Source organism: Parasteatoda tepidariorum, chromosome 6 (genome assembly GCF_982258835.1).
Source record: "Parasteatoda tepidariorum strain Cologne lab strain chromosome 6, Ptep-v5.0, whole genome shotgun sequence".
Taxonomy (NCBI): Eukaryota; Metazoa; Arthropoda; class Arachnida; order Araneae; family Theridiidae; genus Parasteatoda; species Parasteatoda tepidariorum.
Window position 1 is genome coordinate 47,419,233 of NC_141760.1, and position 24,831 is coordinate 47,444,063.

The window sequence follows — 24,831 nt, forward strand, 5'->3', positions numbered from 1 at the left end:
TTTCAGTCATGTTCTTATAATAATTGTTCAGCCTTACAATAATTTTCCTCAATTTCATTAATTTTTTTTAATAAATCTGAATTTTAAAAAAAACAACTTCTTAATGGCAAATTTTAATAATTTTTTCAAACTAATCAAAATCTTTCCTTGCCTGTAAGTCCGGACAGACCAATTTGAATCAATCGCTAAATACCATTTATTTCTGGTTTTGTCACAAAATTACTTTTTTTTCCTTCAACAACTTCTGAAAAACTTTTTATTTTCCCATGTTCACTTTACCTTTTCGTATAATTCCTTTTATTTTTAATTCCTTTATAGAGATCTTATATTTTAAGACAAATTTTTTTTAAATGGTTTGCAATTAAAATCTGAATAAAAACAAAAAGTTCAATATCAATATGTAAACATGGAAGCTATTCAAAGATTTTGTCAGAAACTGCTTTATATAATTCGTGTGTCTTTTAAAGTTATAGATTTCCTTACAAACATTTCATTCATGTGATTACTATGAATTTTTTTAAACAATGGGAAGTAATTTAATTTCATGATTTCTCGAAAAATGATTCTAAATAAACAAAGTCATTAGCATGGAGCAAGATCTTCAAAGATTTTCAAGTAACGTAACACCTCATTTTATAAATATCGAATCGGAATTGTCATTTAATACCGAATATCCTTAAAATATAGAGTCTTTATTTTTTTTTCATTTATATTGAAACTGTTGATGACTTCCTTGTTTGCAAACACACAAAATTGCCACAAGAAACGATAACTTTTATGATTTGTTTTTTTAATACTTTTAAGCATTTTATTAACAGATTTTTATGTCTGGAAACATCCTTATAGCTAAAAGAAATTTTCCTCTGGAAATTATATGTTCAAATTCATTCTATTCTTTGAAATGGTGATAGTTGTTCTTGGCAATACTAATTTCTTAGATATAGATTTTAATTAGTTTTTAGATAACGCATCATTAAGTTTAGAAGTCATTGGTTAAAGGCTGATCATCTAACTATCTGTAAATGGTAAAAAAAAAAAAAATTCTCCAAGTAATAGGAGTATAGGTTACTATCATTGGCACAGTTAGTTTCCGTGTAGGTATTATTTGTTTCGATTTATTTGGAAATAAATAAGTTTATAGCAAAGCTGCATGGAGAAAAAAATTCTGCTAAAATTATCTTACAGTGTGGTAATTTCATTTCTGATAAAAAGAAGAAAATATAGTTAATTAAACCAATACATACTGTATTTAATTGGTAAACCATTTAGTCGGTAATCTTTCTGTTGATATGTTATTACCAAGCATTTAATGAAAAATTAAAAAAACCGAAAAGTGTTTTTTATGTCATGCTCTAAGGCATCATGATAAAATTACCAAATTTTACCACTTTTACTGATTTTATCACATAATATAAAGCCGTATTTTATTGATAAATTTACCAAAACAATTGCCGAAGCGCTTCTGTAAAAACTACCAAGTTTTTTGATGTTATCATAGAGACAGTTTCATAGCAGTTTAGTCCGAATTCTTTACTGTATAGTGGGTGTAGTTTCTTTGCAGAATTTAATTATAATTTTTGGCAGTGTGAGATACATTCTAATTTTGTCATGAGGGAGGGATATTTATACCAGAAAAATAAACAAGTTTGTTTGAGAAAATTTGATTTATTACTTATAGAGAATATGGCCATACTTAGAAATAATGAAATAAAGAAAGGGGTTTCCCTCAAAGGAATCAAAAAAATCATCAAGAATTTCTGTAAAGATAAAAATTCAAAGGTTGAGGCTAATAGGCTGAGACCTCCCAGGTCCGATCACCAAGAATCCGAAATTATAAGTAAATGAATTGTTCCCAACTGACAGTTAGGAGCATGGGAAGAGATCCATGGTTGGCGATTTATCGAAAAATAGCCTGAAATAAAGCCGAACCCTCTTCCATATAAAATTTGAAAATTATTTGGCGAAAGCTAATCGCCAAAAAAACTGTGAGAATATAGTACAACCGTGTAACGGAAACATTTTTGTAGTAAGAAATAAAAGTATAAAGAGATATAAATAGATTTTGTTTTCGATTTAGTTGCGACAGTGAATTACTGAGTTTACATTTGTATTAAAATAAAAAGTTAGCCGTTACATTGAATAAAATATTTATATTAGCTTTTTTTATAAAAAGTAATAAAATTAAACAATTGGTTTAATTTAATTCAAATTCAAATAAGAGTTTAAGAAATTTTAAAAGCTAAGAAAAATATATATATATATATATATATATATATATATATATATATATATATATATATATATATATATATATATATATATATATATATATATATATATATATATATATATATAATGCCTATTATGGCATCACAGACAGAAACACTGTAAGTTTTACCATATTCTGGTAGATTTTATTTCCAGTGTGATCATGTTTGCGAACATTGCGTTTTGGTTTCTAAAGTTTTGATTATTTTTAGTTTGCATAGCCATTTTTTTCTCATCTCAAAAATATTTCTTTTCCCAAGGATTCATCAAAAACAGATTGCTGCCTTCGATTTCATTAATTCATCATGATTTCTTTAACCTGCCTCAAGATCGGCATTTTCATAGAATTGTTCCAAAATTCATAAATTAAAATCGTAGTTTAAGCCATGGACTTAGGATAATTTTAAAGTATCTTTAATTTCTAATTAAAATTCCAAATAGTGGGAAATTATTTGCTGCAAAAGTCTATAAAACAAATGAATTGTTCTAAAAATATAAAATGATTGCACACCAGTGGGATACCTTCAGGCGGTACAGTAGCAGTTTAAACTGTTTTGACTAATTATCATGCCATTCATCATCTGCCTGTGATGAATTGTGACATGTTGCTTTCTTTAGTCCAGACATCATAACTATTCAAATATATTCATCGTCAGTAAATATAAAATAAACTTACGAAATGATAGATTTTTATTCATCAGAATCATAAAGCTCATTAACCAAGAGATTACTTCTCTCAAATTATCTGAAATCGAAACTTAAATTGTTTTTCTCCTGGATTGCTGATCTCAGTTTTAATCAACACTTACAGACAAACTTACAATTGTACTTACAAACAATTGCACTTACAAGCAATTGTACATACAATTACTTACAAATTTACAATTGTTTCTTTTCTGAGTGGCGATTATAATGCAAAGTATTAAGAAGATAAAAGTTTTTTATTTTGAAAACTATTTGGCGAATTGACATAAAACACGGTTGCTAAAATTCAGAAACTATGCTGGTAATCGGAGAAATATGGGAACTTCTGCTCGGTTCATCTACAGCAATAGACGAAAATTCACTTCGCATTGCTTGTGCTTCCATAAAAGTTTAAGGAAACTAAATAGCTGCACGTGAAACATACCGCTGCATAGCCTCTGGCCTGTTTTTTTCCTTGCTTGTGCAAAAAAAAGACGTTAAAGTATTCTTACATGCAATCATAAGACGACTACAATGCCCCATTTGTACACACTTTTCAGACAAAAAAATTGAAATGTGTAGGTGTTGGGTAAAATTACATTGCGCGTGATATATTCATGTTATTTGGTAAGAAGGAGCGGCTTCTGATAAGGTTGGATTTTTATTAGCGACCCATGTACAAAACCGGAAATCAATAAAATGTTTATTGCCTCCGATAGGTTGCCCTTTTAGGAATAACAGCGGGAACATTAAATACAACTAACGAACGATATTCTACAATCGTTCGTCGACTGCTTTGATAAGAACAAGAATGAATTTCTGTTTTTCCTCAGGGAATATCGAGTTCCCCCTCTTAACACTGATTGTGATTCAAATACATTTTATGAGGCAAAAAAGACGGAAATAAAGAAAGTTGTTGATGGCATCTAATAAATATTTGGACCAAATACCCATGAAGGAACTGGACTAATATTTGTTAATGCATTATTAATGAACCAGAAAGGAAAATTTTTATTTTGAATATCTATTTCAATTGGACTGCAGAACAAGCACGAAGATCCAATCAAGGATACTGGAACACTACATTCAAATTTTAATATGACATCATTGAAGTTAGTTTATTAATAACAATTTATAAAAATTATTGTTACATAATTATAGGTATACTTAGTAATTTCGAGTAATAGCTATACTTAGTTATTTAGAGTAAAGTAAAGCTTTCCCATAAGAGCCCGTTACAAACCAGAGGGTTATGGAGGTTAAGACTTCATAGTTTCACGACCGATCCATGATAGTAGCAATAAAGGTAACTTGTGTACAATCAGAATCGTACACTATTTACCTTTACTTCCCAGGCAAATTGGTGCAAATCGACAAGAAGCTGGATAGACTTCAAGCCACCACGTAGACTGAACAACTGTTCTTCTCAATGGCAGCCCAAACCATTGTGGCGATATTTTATTTATCATTTTGCATCCTTAATTAAACATTGTTGATAAACTATTCACTAATAAAGCTGTAATGGCATAAATTATTACGGATAGTCCATACCTATTCGAGTGTCTTTAACTTAGTAATTATCGCATCGAAACGTTTTCTGGCGCATTTTGCATATTACTTTTACCCCTACACATTGAAAAGAAATGTTTATTGAAGTCACTTTCCTCCAGATGCTCTAATTTGACCATCATTTCTTTGGTGGTTATCTTCTGGTTTATGGGGTCAATTGTCGCTGACTTTACGCTAGTCAGTTCCGCCTAAAATCTCACGTGATCTTCCAATAAATATATGACAAATGAATTTTAATGTGGTCAAACTTGCTGTTACTAATTACTTGTACTGTTTGTATAATAAAAAAAATTATTTTAGAGTGTTATACGATTATTTAAAAAAATATTTTTTTAGCATGTTTCGAAATCGAAATTAAACTGGCGAACATTCTATTACTATTTTTGTTTAGGCGTGATATTGTTTCTCATTTATATTATCAGTTTTATGAATATTAGTTTATGGATATTAGTTTATGAACGATGTTTTAGAAATATTTTTGTCCTCTTTTTTTCCAGGATAAGGCAGAAGAGAAAGATCCAGAGCTGCTTCAGCTTTTTGATGAGAAAGAGTGCGACCGATTGGGTGCCCAATTGGTTGACAGACCAAACCTCGACGACACCGAGACCAAAGTTGCCCAACTCCAAAGTGGTGAGTGTTGTTATGTTTTTTTATATCAAAACAACTGTAAAATTTTTACTACAATACTGGGCAAATAAAAATTATCAGCTTCTCAAATTTCATTTTTATTTGTGTATTAAGAGATAAAAAATAAGGTCTTTACGTATAAAAAAATAATAAGAGCTAATAATAATAAAAAAATAATAATAAAAGGAAAAATAATATATGTACAAACTCTATAACTAATACAGCACCCGTTTTTTGACTTGCTGGAAAATGCGAATTTCTATAAATTGTTGCAAATAATTTATTTATTTAAAAATAATATAAAGCATAAACTTTATGGTTAAGAATGAATATATAAAACATTTAGTTGTATATGGGAACAAAACAGCTGTAAAAACTCGTGTTTCAAGACAAATGTATTTTTTGTTATAAACTAAAATATTTTGCGATCTTAGTCCTTTTTATTGATCGATTTTTTAATTTTGCATTAGATACTCGCAATATTACCTGCTACGCAATATTCCCCTACTTTAAAATGACATGGGAAATGAATTAAATATATTTATCCGGTAAGTTGCATATCGTAATGAAAATGAACTTTCTATTAGTGATTAAGACAGAAGAAAAACTATATTTTAAATTATTAATTTAAATACGCAGTGCAATTGAATATTTAGAAATTTATTTGCCAATCAACATAGAAAATAAATGAGATTATTAAAAAATCTGTTTTTCAAAATCGAAATAATTGATTTCTTTTAAAGCTTTCTTTTAATTTCTAATTTAAAAAGCAATTACAGTTTCTTATCATAATTAAAGTCTACGGCAATGTGAAGTTCACCGGAAATTATATATTTCAATTTTCAACCATGAAAAGAAAACTCTTGCTATAAATCTTATCTTTCCCTGTTAATTCTTTATTTATGCTGTGAGAACAGCTTTGGCTTTTATTTCAATTTGCTGATGAATTAAAGCTTTCAACAACTTATTGTTCCTTAACATTCTGAAAATTTATGTTACAATCTTTTGATTATTTTTTTTTCTTTTATTCGCAGCCTTGGATAAATCTCAGTCCGAACTTTTTGACTTAAAATCTCGATACGATGAAGACTCGAACGCCAAGTAAGTATACTTGTAAATCTGATGATAATAAAAATACAATTTATTTCAATCAGCCAAAATCAAAATTATTCATTATCCTCAAATCTTTAGCAAATAGCTGCTTTGTTCAGTTGTTGAATTTAATCGCTCTACCAACGTTTTATATTGTATTGTTAGATAATGTTGCTTAATAAATAACAGTTAAAAAAAAATTTCCCTTCAGTTAATAATTTGTTTCATAGTAAAATTTTTGCAATATGGTTTTGAAATAGATATTATGTAATTTATATTATAAATAATTTGTTATTAATGTAATAATTATACAAAAAAAATTATTACTTTTAAATTTATATTTTCAAATAAATATAGGCGGAGTTTTTTTTTATTTTTATAATTTTGAGAAGTTTAATAATTTTCAATCATCTTTATCAGTATTTTTCAGAACTTTGTTGTAGGCTCAATGATTTGTTTTATATTATTTGTGTTTTTTCAAACAAACAAAAAAAAAACCCATCTCAAATAATGCTATTCAGATTTCTTTACAAACTATTTAGTATGCTACCAAAAATCATATAGTTATTACAGTAGTTAATTATTGTAGTCAGCTACTTTGGTTAACCAATAATTCTTAGTCCTTTTTTTATAGCTAAATTAGCTTTTCAAAGAATATCTAAAGTACATGTATTTTACGTATTTCCTCGTATTCTTGTGTACGTAAATTATATCAGAATACGACTAGTGTAACTAGTAAAATCAACAACCTTTTTAGAACTTCTTCAGCATTTAGTTAAAAAGTATATAATATAAAAAGCGCTTTAGAATAATGATTTTCTTAAAATTAACAATAAATATGATTTTATGTGATTAATATGTGATAATAGAATTTGATAAATGCGGTAAAATTTGGTAATTTTTATCATGATACTTTAAAGTATGGCCTGAAAAACCATTTATTCGGTTATATTTATTTTTCATTTTTGTATTTAGCTAAATGCGTGGTAAGAACTATAATTTTAAAAACCACAAATTCTGGTAAACTGTAACCATATAAACGGAAAAAGTTAGCAAATAAATTGTTTAAATGCCATACACTTATTAACCAGCGCTATGTTCTCTATGTCATTTGGTAATTTTACAAGAAATTTTTTTTTTTCCGTTCAGGGTTAGTCAAAATAAATGTGATTTTAAAGGAGTGTAGTTCAATTTTTCCATCGAAAAAATGAATGTAAAGTTCAATTGGAGACGCTTCAAAATCAAGTCTTACTAATCATTCAACTTTTGCTCTGCTTATTACATAGCATACGTCTGTAATATAATTCTTGCCAAATCTTCTATAGTTTGTTTGCATATGTTGAAGAATCTTTGAATCAGCTGTTCTAATGGTTTTTATTTAAGTTTTTTTTTCTTTATGATATTTATTGTTTAAAACACTAAAAATGTTTATGAAATTTCAATTGAAAATTCGAAAAATAAAATTTTTATTTCACTCACAGCATTTTCAATTATCTTTGTAGGTCGGATGAAATGGAAATTATCGTAAATGATTTGGAACGAGCGAACCAGGTAAGTTTTACTGTACAGTTATAACAATAATTTAGGATATGGATTTGGGAGAATTATATTTCGTTTCGTCAAAAAATAATTAACTTTATACTAGTTTAGTGAGTTGCCGTTTCTTTTATGCTCGTTTTTGTTTTGAAGTTAAGTTAATAATATCTTCGTTTCTTCTTAGTTGAATATTTAATTTGTTTATTTTCTGGTATGGAATAGAATCGAGATACTTTTATAATGACATTTCAAATTGGAAATAATCGAAGTAAATTTTTCACCATTTTTCGTAAGATGTTTATAACTAAACTTTAATTTTATTTTCTACTCACTTAAAACTATCAAGCATTTTTCTTTAAATTAAACTACAAACCATTGTTAGAATATATAGAAAAGTGGTTCCTATTTAGCCTTTTATTTAGATGCTTTAGCTTTTAATGAGTTTCGGAAATCACAATTTGATTGAATGCTTTAATTTTTTATTTACTTGAGTATTAATTTTTCTTTAGTTGTGATATTTAAAGACAGTAAAAGTAGTTAATTTTTTTAAGGAGGTTATATGTTAAAAGGGTAAGAATTGTAATGCAAAATTATGAATTGAGATATTTATATCTAAATATTTATAGACTTGTAATGATTTCTATTCCTTTCGTTTATTTAATTTTTAATTTTTTTTGTAAGCTTTTGTTTTCTATCATCAAATTCTGAGATTTTTGTTATTATATATTTTATTTTAATCCTTATAACTTTGAAAATGATTATTATTATTTAATCATGCTGTTTTATTTTATCGAATGTATAATTAAAATTTTAAGAGAAATATTAACATATTTTAAATATTAAAGTAAGAGTTATTCTTTTTTCTTTTTTTTAGAAATATTAACAGTATAACTTTTTATTATAATTTTCACTAGGGACGCAAATAATTAGTTGAGTCACTAAAAGTCCTTGAATAAGTTACAATTAAAAGTCAAAATTGATTCTTGTTTATTCATTTCTAGTAAATATAGCCTAAATATTTATTTTGTATCCTGTATATCTTTAAATTTAGATTACCATTACATACATTCTTATTACTAAGGGTGCCTAACATAGGATTTTCAATCAACTGGTCGATGTAGGTCAACGACTTTGCTCTGCTTGCATAAAGACGTTAGACGCTTAGAACCATAATTTTAAATTGAAAAAAGTAAAAAATGTAATTTATTATATGGTAGTCGACCTTATTTATTTTTTTAAGTTGGGTGTTATCTTAATGGTGTTGCAGACTTAAACAGAAATAAAGAGGAAATTCAAACTTGTTAATTTATTGATTTTCATTGATAAAAAAAATTCGTTTCTTTACTCATACTGCATTATTCAGATATCGCTAATCCATTATAAAGATAAAAAAGCGTGTGCTATTGATGTTACAACATCTTTAAAAAATGATTTGCAAACAGAACTTCATTCGCTATCTATTTAGTCATCATCCTAGTTTTTGGCTGTACCTTTACTTCGATAATGTAATCTGCATTTTTGAATCAGGGATATTTGTTGCAGAAGTCTGTCGCCAAATTTGTTTACCAGAAATATTACGGAGCAATCTATTTTTTTTTTCAGTGTAATTTCTTGCTCCATCCATATCTTAACGATTTATAGCCTATACCAAAGGCCAGTCTGTCAAATACTTGCCATTTTATCTCTTTTTCGCCGGATATACTGCGGTACCTGCTTTTTGATCGTTTTATGGCTCACATTTTGGCGACACGAACATGTTATTAAGGGAATTATTGTTATCTATTGGGTTCGAGTCCAATTGCCGCAATCTGTCATCGGCCCTGTCACAAAACAATCCAAAGTAGCAAAATCCTGTCGTATATAAAAGCAAAAGTGTTTGCTTTATTCTCACTTAAACGGATCCATTGATGTTTCTTTTTTATTCTTTTATCTTCTTTTATTGCATGAATAAAAATGCAATCGAAGTTTTGTGGTTATTAATATATATATTGTTGGGCATTTTGACAGAGTGCGATATGGAAAAATGGCCATTCTGGAGACATTTGGATTCTACGGTATCTTCAAAACCTGTTATTAAAAAGAAATAATACTTTGATTTTTTCTTCCTCGGTATTAGTTCAGAAATTTTATTTTTTTTAAAGATATTTTCATGAGTGAGTGGCCAATCCTTTAGAAATATAATATAATGAAATTCCTTTTAAAGACGCCGCAGCTTTGAATAACATTTAATTAAATTTTCCCTTTAAGTGAAAATTTTGTTATCATGCTCATTTTATTTTGAGAAGAAAAAAAAACTTAATGGATTCTTTTTTTTTTATTAATGGCAATTATTTTTTTTCAACACTTAATAGTTTAATTCTTTTACCATAAATCGAGAAAAAAAGTTAACAGGAAACTTAAGGTGAACAAAATTAACTGGGCTAAATTATTGCGTAATACCATTGAATATTTCCCAGAAAAATTGCTTTATGGCTGAATCATAATATCGTGCAAATTTGTTGCAACGTTAATAAGCTAACTGAGGCGTGTTTTTAGTTCAACCATATTATCGGGAAATTAAGTTAAAGCATTAGCTTTCTTGTTAATATGGTTCAACTTGATATAATATTAAGTTCATACCAAATTTGAACGATATTATGGTTTAGAGTTCCCCAAAATGTCCATAAGTCTGTTATGTTTTCATACAATTTCTTAGAAAATTAATTCGTGAAAGACAAACAAACTAATACTGTCAGCTTATTTTCTTAAATTTCAGTTTTTGACGAATGGTTACCATAAATAATATCCTCAACGACGACTTTTTATTTCTTCTCAAAACTTAATTTTTTGAAAAGACTGTCAAAAAAAGTCTGTAAATGATAAAAGTTTAAAACGGAATCAATGCGTGATTGTTTTCGATGAATAAAGAAAAACTCGTAAAATCAAAGGGAAACGTAAAAATTTGCAGATAGTGGAATAAATCTTGGAAAAGAAACTTTTATACACAAATAATCACTAATTCTTGTATGATATAATTTAAAATAAATTTTTAATTCTGGTCTTAGAAGAACTCCCATTCTAACTAAAATATTCTTTCCTCTTACTAACTCATAAAGGATTATCCTAACTATTGTTGTATTAATAAACAAAAACATATTTTGAACAATAAAGAATTGATACTGTTTAAAAATTTTAAAACAGAATCAATTCATGATTGTTCTTTATGAATGAAGAAAAAAATCAAGGATTCAAATGGGAAAGTAAAATTTTATAGAGAGAGGAAATCTGGAAAACTTTTTCTCACAAATAATCACTAACGCATAATATTTTATCATTTATTTTTAATTCTGATTTTAGAAGAAGAAGAAGAAATTCTTTTTTATCTCTTTCCATCTCTTAATGGAATGTCCTAATTATTGCTGTTATTAACAAACGAAAACATGTTTTGAATTGAAAATTGATTGTTTTTATTTGAAAGCGCAACAACCCATTGCTTCGTTCCAAGCAGCTGAATTCTTGTTATTCCTAATGCGACAAATGTTTTCTCGCGTTCATTGAATAGCGAAGATTCTGTTGGCGAAACATTCCCTCTTGATTCTTTCGTGTAACAATAATTAACTAAGAATGGCAAACTTTCTGGGTCGCACTTTTGCTTCGAAGCAGCAAGTATTCCGATTTTCCATCCACAAAGCCGCCCTGCATTGTTTGAAGATTCTGCTGTTGTGCATTGCTGTGCACGCGTGATTGAAAAGGTCGCGTGATCTTCCTCCATTCCCCCACTACCACTCTCGCACTCGCTCTCCGATTTTCTACTTTTACTCTCCAAAATCCAAAATCGAGTCCGAATGACCGACCACTATTCTGACCATTGCGTGCCAAAGAATTCCTCGCTACACATCCATTATTAATGGACTCCATACCCCCTCCATGTCAGTAGTTTGCGAAGGGTTATTGGGTTGCGAGGTTAGACTCCCCTTCAAACTTTTATACACATTTGCACAAGAATCGCCAACACGTGAATTGCTCATTGATATCCGGCTATGGAGAGTCACTAATTGCAGCGACGCTGAAAGAGTCTACCATTGATGTTCACGACGCTGACAATTGTTCGATTTGCCGGACTTTGCGTGAGAATGTCCGTTTATTATCGAGTCTGTATTGTCTTGTCTCTTCTCAATTCGATTTCTTCTCGCTGCCGTTTCATTCAATCGTTCAGCGACACTCTTTGCAAATGGTTTTAACGGAATTTTGTTTTAATCACGGACTCTAATGGAATGATACTTACTTTCTGCCCCAGAATTATGCATAATTTTATCTAATATCTAAGCACAATTCTTTACTGATTCTTAATTATGTAGGAACGGAAGAAATTCTTCAAATGGCGCTACCTAGATAATCGGAAGTAGGTGCCATTATGGATAAAGCATATAAATTAAATGGACATTGATTTTAATTTTTCCGTTACCTTACTGTCTGGAGACTGTATTTAGTAAATGGAATTTGTTTGTAGCAGTGGTCTGCTATAAATTATTTTAATTCCTATCGATTGCATGCACACTACTGGTTGAAATGAATGTAGTGTAATTCATTTCAAATAATTTCACTTCATTGCACACTAAATGTAAAGAAATAGAGCAGATTTTGTTATTAGCACTTATGTTCTGATTTTAGATATTTCGTCACCACTTTTAACAAAAATCAAAATTTTAAACGTTTCTACGTTTAAAAATGGAATAACAATAGCAATAGTAATATAAAGAAAAATCTTTTTTCGGCGTTATTGCAGATTGAATATCTGCGAGTTGACTACTAATATTGACAAAAGTCTGCGTAGTGTTTCAGTACAGTAATTTTACCACACTTTTTTTCTGTGAAAGGAAATAAGTGGGTCAGATTTTAAGTTTCAAGATGAGACGATGACTTTCAAAAATATCTATTTTCTGGAAACTTGATATACCAATATTTTTTCAATTTTCTTAATAAATACAGAATTTTCTCTTAGTTATAACCCAATTTTATGTCAAGTAATTGATTGTTAATCAATCGTTAAATATAACGTTAATAAGAGCTAGTGTTTTCCCTCTGTATTCAGTTTTGTGACAACCATAGAAATGAGTAGTCTACTAGTCGACTTAAATGTAAATAACACTTGGGAACAAATTTTTTGTTGCATATATATAAATATTTGATTCTGTGTCGGGATTTTAAATCTGAAATTAGTTTTGTTTCTAAAGATACAGATTTTTTTTTAAATGACATTTTAGTCTTTGTATGAAAATGTACAAGTTAAAAAACGTTATATATGACAGGGAATTGCCTAAATATTGCAATAAACTTCTAAGGGAGTTAGGACACATTGTCAGGATTAAAATTGCATAGGAACCCATGGCTCAAAATGTTGTTCGTACACGGATAGAGTCGCTTCCTGATTACAACCTGTTCAGCTGCATATGACGACGCAGTTCATAAGGTGAAATTTCCGGGCATGGGTTCCAATGCAATTTTAATCTTAACTCTCTTACAAGTTTGTCGCACCATTTACGTGATCCCGTATTATATATAACATTTTTAAACTTGTACTAAACAAAAAAAATCTACTAAAAATGTCATTATAAAAAAAAACTGTAGCTTGGAAAGAGAAACCAGTTACAAATTTGAAATCAGAGATACAAAAGTGTCTAAGATCTGTTTAAAAAAGTATCATGAAACAGAGAAAGAAAAATCGTTTCTCAGTGTGACAGAGGAATTTTTATTTATAACAATATATTTTAAATGGTAAACTATTATAAGTTTCTAGCTATTTAATTTAGAAATATGAAAGGATAAGTTTTATGTATAATCCAAAGTTATTTTCAATACCAGAATCAATTTTAAGTCGACAAAGATTTAGGGTCGTAAAAATGGGATCCTGCAGCGAAAAGAAAAGTAAGCAAAACGAAACATGAAAAAAGTGCATTCAAACATACATAGAGGGCTTCATAAAGAGTAAAATCTGTTAAAATATTTGCATAAAGGGGTACTTTCAGCATGTCTGAAAATGACAAAGCGAAAACGACCCAGTACCACAAAACCATTCCAGACATTGAAAGTTTGAAGAGAAGAAAAAGTATGATAAAGCGAAACAACCGTGCATCCTGAAAGTGGTTTTCTCTTTCCTGCATCGAAACCCAACAGCCATAAGAAAATGGGGGAGACGAGGTTCCTGGAGTAATATATAAGAAAATATCTCTGCCCGGTCTGCTGTTCGCCTAAAAAGCTTTCGCATGCGCCAAAGCGGACGCATATCTCTTATAACCGCCAATTTTTCAAGTTCATCTTTTTTTTTTTTTTTTCTTCTTTTCTTTTCCCTCCTTTCAAACACGCATACTCGTATCGCTTCAAATTCGAAAGAAAAATAAATAAATAAAAAAAAAGCGAGTGATATTTCTTAGTATCCATCTCTTAAAAAGAATGGGGATAGCATTTGTGCATATTTTCGGACACAACAATTTTCCCATCCCCGTACTAATCTAGCCGACTTGCAACTTGCATATAGAATCTATCCGTCGGGGCAATATATATACTCCCTTCTTTGTGCTCTATGCGTGTAATATTCGCATCCCTATTCAATCCCTTTTTGAACTCTATTATCGCTGTTTGCATCCTTGCACGTTTTATCCTCCCCTCCCCTTTAAACTCTTTTTTTTTTGACTCACTGCAAAATAAAAAATAAGAGAAACCGTTATGCAAATGCGAAGTTGCTATAACAATGCTTTTCAGATTATTCACTCGGAGAAACCTAGGGGGTTTTCTAGACTCTTATTCGCGTCACGTCCTCAAAAATAATTTTTTTCTTCTTCTTCTTCTTTTCCATCTCTTCCTTGTCTTCCTGAAGTATGTCTATCTTTCTGTTCGTCCAGTTTATATAGGCAAGCCAAGTAATGAACGAACTCTTCCTGATTTAAAGGGTCCATCCGTGCGCGAAAAATATAGTTTTTGCTACCGTTTTCGAAATGAGGGCATTTTATCGCAAAAATTCGGGGAGCATCTGTTGGTCGTTTTGTTCTTTTTTTTTTTCATGTAGTCAGTTTGAGATATAACGATGTAGTTTTCAATATTTTAATCCCTAATTTTGCACCAAATTTTAACTTAATTCGTGCATTTAATTTTAACCAGGTTGATTTTTTCAGTGATAGTATTTGCATTTTAGGAAGTTAATAAATTTTTAATATTGCCCATGAATTTAACGAATTCATGATGTCTTTTTTTTATATTTATAATGCAAGTTATATAGAAAAAAACTTATTGATAAATGGATTATAAAAAAATTTTCAGTCCCTAAAATGCAGTTTTTTTTTTTTTTTTTTTTTTTTTTTTTAGAAAAATAGGTTTTTGATATAATTTTTGTTATTAATTTGAAAAGTAATTAGAAGTTCAGTTGAAAATACCAAACAATGAACTTAGAAACATTTCATAAAATTTAGAAAATAATGCCAAATACTATTGTGATATTAAGTTAGGAGTAAATAAAAATTTTGAAAATTGTTTAATGAAAAAAAAACTACATTGGAAACTGAGCAAATGACTTTAATTTTATATTCTGTCTTAACGTTATCATAAGTATATTAGCCTATCTTCTGTTATTGTTGTGGTATTTAATAACAATTTTTAAAAAAAAATTTATTCATTTAATATTTATCAAACGTTAAGTTAAAAAAAATCTACTCTACTTTAAAATTTTCAACTTTCCATGTCCCTAGGCTTTATTTGATTAGTGAATTATTTGATATTCATATTAGTATAGAAATGTAATTTTTAATTTTCATATAAATAAAAAATAGTATTAATTTTATGTATTTAACAATTTTTGTTGAAAAGAAGTACCGAAAGAAATGTCTCCTCAAAATTCTACTGAAATTAGCTGTAAAAATTGCTTGTTTTCTACTATTATATTACATCCAGTTCTCAGGCATGTGTGTATGAAAAGTAAATACTTTTTGCAAGAGGTATCACCTATATAATGTTTTATTTAGAGAATATATGGCTATTCTTTGGGCCCATGTCCAAGAGTTCGTGGGTTCGACCCCAGCCGGCCGAAGACTGTGTAGTAAATGGTGACTGATACACGTTAAATCTGTCGAGTCGCAAAGTCCTCCATGTTCCCACAACAAATCAATACCTCTGAGGGTACTAATCCAGGAGTTTCTTCGTCTTCTGGATTGGTTCAAAATTACAAGGCTACGAAGTTGAGCATTAGTCGTCGTAAACACAAAATTGGGTTGGCTGTTCAACGACGGTTATAAAAATTAAAAAAATCGTTAAATATTGGTCCAGTATTTTTCTTTATTGATTCTTTTAAAAATATTTGATGAATCATAGTTTTTTCTTTCATTGTTTTCTGAATTATGTTCGGGTTAAACAGATGTCGGTATGCCTATCTTTTCTTTCTATTTAATGTGCGGAAAAGCTTCTATTTTGAAATTGTTTTAAGCATCATAATTTTTAAATTATGTCTAAGGAATCATTTTTATATTATACTCTATTCTATAATTAAAATTTTATTCAAAGTTATAATTGTATCCTTTAAACAGATGAAAAATATCATGCATGCGTGACAACGGGCGCATTTATAATCCATAGCGTTTCGTGTATAGAGAAACTAGATTGGAGTGGATCCACTTTCTAAAACCTCAAAGTTTTAAAAAATAATAATAATAATAAAAAGAAACTCCAATAAAAGTCGAAGATAATAATGTGCACAACTCCCCTCCCGATGTTGATGCACCTTATCTTTCTCTCCAAAACAACTTTAACTTCCTATTCCATTTGAATTTTTATATTAAAAAAAAAGCTTATATAATAAAGAAAAGAGAAAGGCTTTACAATAGGGAAGGCATTTGGAAAACCAGAAATTAGGAAATTTTTGCGCGAGCCTCGGCGCTAATGGTTTAGAGTATGACCTCTCGCATAGACGCGGGGGTGCAGGCTACAATGCAGAAGAGAGTGTTAGACAAAGAGGACCAACGAATGAATCGTAAATAAAGCCGATAGAGGGCGCAAAATGTGTATATCCCCCTTATGAAAATTGTAATTGAAGCGTTGATTATGTAAAGAAGAGCCCCGCGGAGCAGATAAGATGCTGCTTTGTTGTAATGAATCCCAGGATAGTGGTTGCCCAATTTTCCACTCCGATGGCTTTGCATTCTCTTGCAATCCGCTATTCAACAGTGGGGGGCTGGGGGTTAGAAGAATTTTCTTTTGAAAAGAAAAACCCCTTTCTGTTCGAAAATTCTGACTCCCCCTTTTAAAATGTTCAGTATGTGACGTCAGCGTCGAGAGTTGTTGCCGGATCTTGTTTTAAAGGAATTCGTTAATTAAATTGCTGGAGTTTCATTTCGTGAAAGGTGTTATTCGGATATGGATTATTAACTTTTCCATTTGTTTTCGTTGAAATTTTATGGGTGGCACAATTCTGCGATGAAAAAAGGGAGTTTTGTTTTAATTACTGTTGCCACATACTGATTTCTAAAGAATGGCAGAATAACAATACGGATCTATTGATTGTTTGAAAAGGAAATCATAATCGTAATTGCAGTCAAAAGCTTTAAGATTAATTTAACCCTTTTCTTTTGCCTTATTCTTTGCGAAATCTAATGAAACTAAAAGTTCAATATGCAAAAATCATTCCTCGTTAAATTCTGGTGCTTATATCTTGTTTTGAGACACTGAGAATCAAATCGGCAGATTCCAAACGACCTCAAATTTTGATTTAATTAAGACATGATTAAGTTTGTGTTCACTTAGAATAAATTTATATATACATATACATATAAAGCATTGGTGGCAGAAGTATGCTATCAGTACATTCATCTTACAAATTGAGATCAGTTGGATTGGGTTCTGACTCAACTTATGAACTGCAGGATTACACTACAAATTATTCTTTTCTGAGTTTATTCTTTTGAATACTTGTAAACAAACTATTTAAAAATTCACTTGTGGGGAATTTGATTTTACAAACTTGGTGTTCTTTTTTTTCGCTGTTAGTTTTTTTATTACATGGAGAAAGAAAATTCTGGGAAAATTACCGTACTTTAAGTTTGTAACATTGCTGTTAAAAAAAATATAGATAATTTAGTTAATTAAACTAAAATATGCGATATTTAAATCATTCGTTTAATTAATTTTTTAATTTAATTTTTTCATGTGTTAAGGGTTTACTGGAAATTCTGGTTTTCAGAATTATAGTTCTCATTACCACATATTTAGTAAATTATACAAAACTGAAAAGTAAATGTTGCGGAACACATGGTTTTCATGCCATGCTCTAAAATATCGTGATAAAATTACAAAATCTTTCTATCACATATTATAAAACCATATGTTATTGTTACTTCCACAAAAATCATTACAAAATTACCCAGCTTTTTGGTGTTTCCATAGAGCCAAAAACACGATAAATTTTACCATATTCTGGTTATTTTGACCATACTTTTTCCAGCAGTACACTAATGTTTTCTATTTTCTTTACTATTTTAAACCACAAAAAACTAGAAAACTTAAATGATATATCGTATTTAGTAGTAACTGTTAACTTGTACAGTACACACAACTGTTGCCAGATCAAACTTTCACAGTTATGCTGTCGAAAAAGAAGGAAAGGGAAAATATTCTTTGTAAATTTTAAAATCTGCCGAGAAAAACAACTTTCAGTTCTTATACAAAAGAATATTTTATTTTATATGCATAGAGAAATTGAGCTCGAAATTTTATCTTTAATGCGATTTAACTATTTTATCTGGAATTTGCTTTGTGATTACTAAAAGAAATAATGATGCAAAAGTTTTTAAATTGCCATATAGGATAGCAACAAATCTTTTCAGTAAATGAATGCTTAAGTAATTTCTTCAACATTCAGATATTTTCAAAAATTCTTTGATCGCGGTACTTCCATACTCTCGCTTACATTTTAGGTTATATATATATATTTCACACAGTTTTAGAGAAGTCATTCGTAAAGAAGCAATGAGAAAGTCTGCTCCTTGTGAAATGAAATTCTAAAATACATTAACCGATTCTGATTAATGCGATAATAAAAAGCGACGGTAAATTTTTTTCCCTCCATCTTCTCTAAAACAAAAGGAATTCCTCTTCAAAAAGTAAATTTCCCCCCAAATGAGTCGAATTTACTCGTCCAAAGCAATTGAACTTTCCCTTTGATTTTCTTGAACGATTAAAATGAAGAAACACTTCTCGTAAAGACTTTCCGCGAGTTAAATATGTTCAATTAAACGTCGTCACTGAATTCCAAAGCTTTTGAAACTAAAAAGAAAAGTGTGGTGAAAATTAAAAAATGGGGAAATGGGGGATAGATAGAGCGCGGACTGTCGGTCGTACGGAATTTCCAAGCGAGCGATCCTAGGGCGTCCCGTTAAACAAGGATAACGCATGTAAATGAGGGTTTTGTAATTACCGCCCCGGTATATCAGATACGCCGCCCTTACAAACCCCTTTTATTGCACAAATTAAGGGAAAATATGTCGGCTTTGTGGCCGTAATTAACATTGCTATCTCTTGATTAGGAAGTGCCGGCTTTGCCCGGGTGCAATTAGTGGTCCCCCAATGCTAACAGTCAGGTTTTGGTTTAAATGCCGCAGTTGGGTTGGGGGGGGTTAAGTGACGGGCATTTTTGTTGTTGCCACCATAAAAATAAACATGAGTGTGGATTGTGTCAAGTGATGTTATCACTCGAATTCGCTTGGAGTTTTCTCTCGCTGAACCGATGGTAACGTCATATTAATTTGTCATTATCACAATTTTTTTTTTATGTTGCCGAAGTGGACTACGCATTTTTTAAAAGTTGATGTGAGTTTTCGTCACCCTTTCTTATCCTGACGAATTCAGCGCAAAATTTGATGGCCTCCAACTTATTTGGGTCTATCATAAGTTAAAAAATCTACTCAAAAAATCTTAAAGATAAAGAATATATTTTTGAAAATTTTATAATTTTTTTTAAAATCAGAAAAATTATCTCAGACTTTTTTAAAAACTGAAAACTGCAATTTTAAGACACCGTGAAAAGTATTTAGCGTCGTTAATTAAAAACTTTCACTAAGAATTGCTTATGCACAAATATTCAAAATCCAAGTATACCCCAAGTTCGCCCGAAGTCTTAAGTTTTGACTGGATCCGTCTATTATTATTATACTATTTTGTATTTATATTTTATTTATATTTTATTTAAACGATGGAAACGCAGGCGTCAAAACTCGTGAAAGGAAGATTCAGCAGTAATCTCTAAGAAGGCAAAATTTTAATTTTAAAATACGCAGAAGTTAGCGAATTTTCTTTGAACCTAAGATGTTAAGTTTCATATTTTTTATTAAGTGCCTTCTTATTGGTGAGTATCTCTTAATAGAAAACTTTCTTTAAGAATTGTTGCTGTGTAGAAATTCAGCACTCAAGTACAATATCACGAAGAAAACGTTTATAAAAATCTCGATTGTGTTATGAGAGATATAGCATGTTTTAAATCACCCAATATTTTCTAAGCAAATGCAAATGGAAGAGGAACCACAAATTTGCAGTGACGTGTCCAGGAGTATTGGATGCTTTGTATTGCTTTTTGGGCACAACTCTTTTGCAAACAAGCAAGAATCTAACAATATGTCACGTAACCTTACATGTAGACTAAATATTTTCCATAGATTTTTTATTCTATTTTGCTAAGCAGTGAACATTTTTATTTTACGCCAGTGTTAAAACGTATAAAACAAAGAGACAGAAATGCAATCAAGTGATCTCCCAGAAGATGCAAACTTTTAATTCTCAAAAGTTGCTTAATTTTGTTGAACTTTAGCCATTAAGCTTCATACTTCTTTAGAAGGGAATTTCGAGGCAATATTTAATTACTAAATTTCAGTGGAGTCGTATTCCTTAATTGAAAACTATTCATAAAACTTGTTTCGGTGTAGACATTCAAGATCCAACTACAATTGCAAGAGGAGGAAGTTGTTAAATTCTCGATTGTAGTGCGAGAAAGATAGCACGTTTTGAACCACACAATCTTATTTTCCTATATTTTCCAAGCAGACGGAAGTACAAGCCAAAGGTTCGAAGTGACTTGTCCAGGAGGATCGGAAGTTTTGTATTGCTTTTTGAGTACATCTCTTTTGTAAGCAAGAACGAATCTGAAATAATGGGTCACGAAACCTAAAATGTAGACTGGATCTGTCCTTTAATCATTTTAATTATTAAATTTATTCTAACCTTTTTTTTTATTTTACTAAGCAATGGAAATTTTATTTAAATGTCGAAGCTCGAAAAAAAAATACAGCAATTGATCTCTAAGAAAGAACAAACTTAACTTTAAAATGCGCACAACTTAGCCAATTTTCCTTGAATTTTGGTCATTTGCAGGCAAATCTGGAGGTAGTATTTAATTATTAAATTTCAATGGTGTCGTATCCCTAATTTGAAAACTTTCTCTAAGAATTGTTTCTGTGGAGATATTCGACACCCAAGTACATTTGCAGGAGGAGAAAGTCGCTAAGTCCTCGATTGTGGTAGGACAGAGATCGCATGTTTTAAATCACCTAATCTTGTTTTCCTATATTTTCCAAACAAATGGAAGAACAAGCAAAAGTTCGCAGTGACTTGTCCAAGAGCATTGGATATTTTCTGTCGCTTGTTGTGTATATCTCTTTCGCACGCAAACGAGAATCTCCAATAGTGTGTCACGAAACCTTAAATGTAGATTGGATCTGTCCATTATTTTTTCTTTCTATCTTTTTTTTTTCTAGCTTTACTAAACGATAGAAAATCACTAGGTTGCATGGCGTGCGTTCTAATATTTATTTTGCTAGAAATTTGACAAAGCTATAAAAATAGACTTTGCCACCCGAAATATTGATTTTAACGATGAAAAAAAATATCGTTTCATGAGAAGTGACGATCATGTTTTCTATTTAAAATTTTATAGCGTTTAACTTCTATTGAGTTAATGGGTTCAGAGGTATCTCTCTAAATGTTGACGTGTTTCGTTTTTCGTTAATATTCTCGGGAGTATAAAATGTAATAATAATGCTCCTGTTTACGAAAAAAATGTGCGAAAAAGGTTTTGTTTTTATGGTAGTCTTCCGAACTTTGAAGTCAAAAATATAAATACACAAAAGTTTTAATTTAATGTTCATCTAAAAAATTTAAAATAGAAGTTTTTTACTGAATTTAGATTTACATGAATACCATTTACACCAAATATTTCACACTTAAACTGATTTTTTTTAATGAAAAAACAAGAAAATAATTGCGAAGATTGTCGATTTATCGTTTGCACAAATAATTGTGTTCATTTTCTAATTGAAAGTATTACTTTGGTATTACAAGAAAATAGCTTTGATTTCTCTTTTTCTAATCAAAATCAAAAATAAAACTTTAAAAGTAAGAAAAAGTTTTTGTAAGTCAGCCATTTGCACGAATAATTGTGTTTTTGTTCTTATTTTAAGATTATTTTTTTTTTTAATAACTTGTTTATAAATAAAGAAGTATGGCTTTTTCTTTGTCAAATGAAAACTAGAAATTTAAATTGGAAAATTAGAATCAATTTCAAAATTAGTTTGTTATGCATTACAAACGAATAAGTCATTTGGTAAAAAAATTATATTATTTTTATGTTGCTCGAATAATAGTGTTCTTGTTCTCATTTAAATTATTATTTTTGTTGAATAACTTGTTGCCATATATATTCTTCTAAAATGGATTTTTCTAATGAAAACCAAGTTGAAAATGAGAAAACGATTTCCAAAATCAACTATTTATAGAATCGTTTGCTCTAAAAAGGTGCTTTTTTCATCACATTTTATTTTAAAGTATTTAAGTAAAATGAAGACACTTTGAGGAACAACTTTCTTGATAAGTTGTACAAAATTTGCGAGCTATTTTTAACATATCTAGTAAAAGATATGACTGCAGAATTTTCCTATGCGTGAATATTAGAAGACAATTTTGCAAGGACTAAACTTATCCCCGAAATTAAAAGTGGCTTTCTTAATGAGGTAAAAAGGATAAAGCATTATTCCAATGAAGTATAGGTAAGGGAAATTTCAAGTTGAAAGCGTCGAGAGACAAGATAGTTATTTCCGATTGCTTTTCCGATCGAGGAAACTCTCGGTGCAAAGTGCAATAAATTGACTCGTTTTCGTAAAAGGTGCAACGAAACGTGCTGATGGAACTCTTTTTAAAGAAAACAGCGAAAAGGCAAGCGTCGCCTTGTGTCACGCTCGAAAAGATCCGCTTCTGTTGTGTGTGTTCGTAGTGTGGGTTGTAAACACACTGATTGGAGGTATATGGGGGTGGATAACACTAGCGCCTCATTAATTACAACTGTCCCTCCCTGCAAGGATCAAGTGGTCTACATCTTTTCTTCCCTCTTCTGGAAGGAGAAACAGCTTGCGAAGATTACCATTAATCAAGGAAGGGAAGGCCTTGCTTCATTATAAGCAAATGGGTTTTAATTTGCCATTGTTTAGACGCTGGAGTTTTGCTCGCTGCAGTTCAAGCGTTGGTAGATTTATATAGCTGTTCATCGCGGACTGGACCATGAATATTCATTAAGAGAGCTTAATAACTCCCCAGTAATAACTATTAACTCCCCCTCCAAAACTTTGTACTCGCGCCTCTCTACTCACGGTAATTAATTCTTGTAAAACGGGGCACTCTTTCCATGGGCCCTGCGTGCGGGGGTCCCCCATTTCTCGCCTTTTATTGCTCTGCCTGGACGGATCTTAACACGTGACCCTGCCACGTCGCTAATTACGAGGGAAGAAAAGTCATATCTTTCGGATTGGAAGAAGAGAAAGTTTTGGGACTCCTCCTCATGGAAGGAATGCGTTATCGCTCGCCAGTGGCGACATCTAGTGACAGCAGGCAGTTTTTTTTTCTTTCATTCTTCTCACCGTTCATTTCGCTCTTCCCCATCTTTGGATGGTTGAGGATGTGATAAGGCGGAAGGGATTGCGTTATGTGTTGTTGGGATAAACTTAAGATGCTTACTTTTCTGAAGGAAAGATTTCAATAAATTTATCTCTCCTTTCGCTGTACGCGTTTGAAAATGTCTTGAAATTTGCGATATAAAATTAATTTTCGTAGGATATTTTTATTTTACATTATTTATATTTTTTTTATTAGAAATTTTGAATTAATTTTTTAAAAAAAGATTTCTAATGTTAAGATAAGTAGAGAATTTGTTTTAAATTTATAAATGAAAGAATAAATTATTAAATTTGTTTTATAAAATTCTTTTGTGATGATTTTTATTTTATTTTCTTTCATTAAGCGTAATAACAAAGCATGTAGCGTGGTTTTTAATGATGATTGCAATTACGTTTTACTGTTAAAAATTATGTGTTTTTTATTTCTTTCCCCCATACGTGTTCACATACTTTACATTATTTTTCTACTTATTCACGTGAACTTAGCTTACCTTTCACTAGAAAATATTATTTATTATTTAGAACAAATCAAGAATTCTAAGAAATGTTGACGTAAAAAGAATGAATATTTTACTGAAATCAGTAAACTGCTAGTTTAATTATATTGTGAATTTGAAATTATTTTTTATTGACATTTTAATATAAAATTCAAAGCACCCCACTCTTTCGAAATAATTTAAAAACGTAAAATATTAACAAAACTTAAATTATATTATATATTTTTTAGAATATACTTTTACGCTTAAATAAGAGTTTAAAAAACTTAATTAGAAAAGTGTATTTATAGATTAAATTTAAATAAAATAAATCCAAAAATAGAAGAGAGCATATGAAACTTAGTTTTATGCGTAACTGATAGTTTTTGTGACTTATCTTCCATATTCTCGTAACATATTTAATTTTGATTTAATTAGTAGTTAAATTATTGTATAAATTGTTACTTGAATGTGATTAATATTTTTTGGTCTTATTTTTCTGTTAAAATATTTTCTTTTTCTCACAAAATTAAATAACTGCCTAGGAGACAAAAATTTTATGGAAAAATTTATTAATTTTATGTAAACAAAGACTAATCGCAAGCAATTATTTTTATCAAACTTTTAAAAGT

The 24,831-nt window shown here is 29.9% G+C and overlaps 1 protein-coding gene across 4 annotated transcripts in view; it reads left to right on the plus strand.

The window, feature by feature from the left end:
- Window positions 1–24,831, plus strand: part of LOC107451197 (homeobox protein cut-like 1) — a 579,855-nt gene that overhangs the window by 527,814 nt on the left and 27,210 nt on the right. For all 4 annotated transcript variants that reach the window (XM_016067217.4, XM_071178710.2, XM_071178711.2 and 1 more), the window contains 3 exons: window positions 5,019–5,151; window positions 6,183–6,249; window positions 7,743–7,791. In XM_016067217.4, coding sequence (XP_015922703.4) covers window positions 5,019–5,151; window positions 6,183–6,249; window positions 7,743–7,791 — 249 coding nt within the window. The remainder of the gene's footprint in view (window positions 1–5,018; window positions 5,152–6,182; window positions 6,250–7,742; window positions 7,792–24,831) is intronic.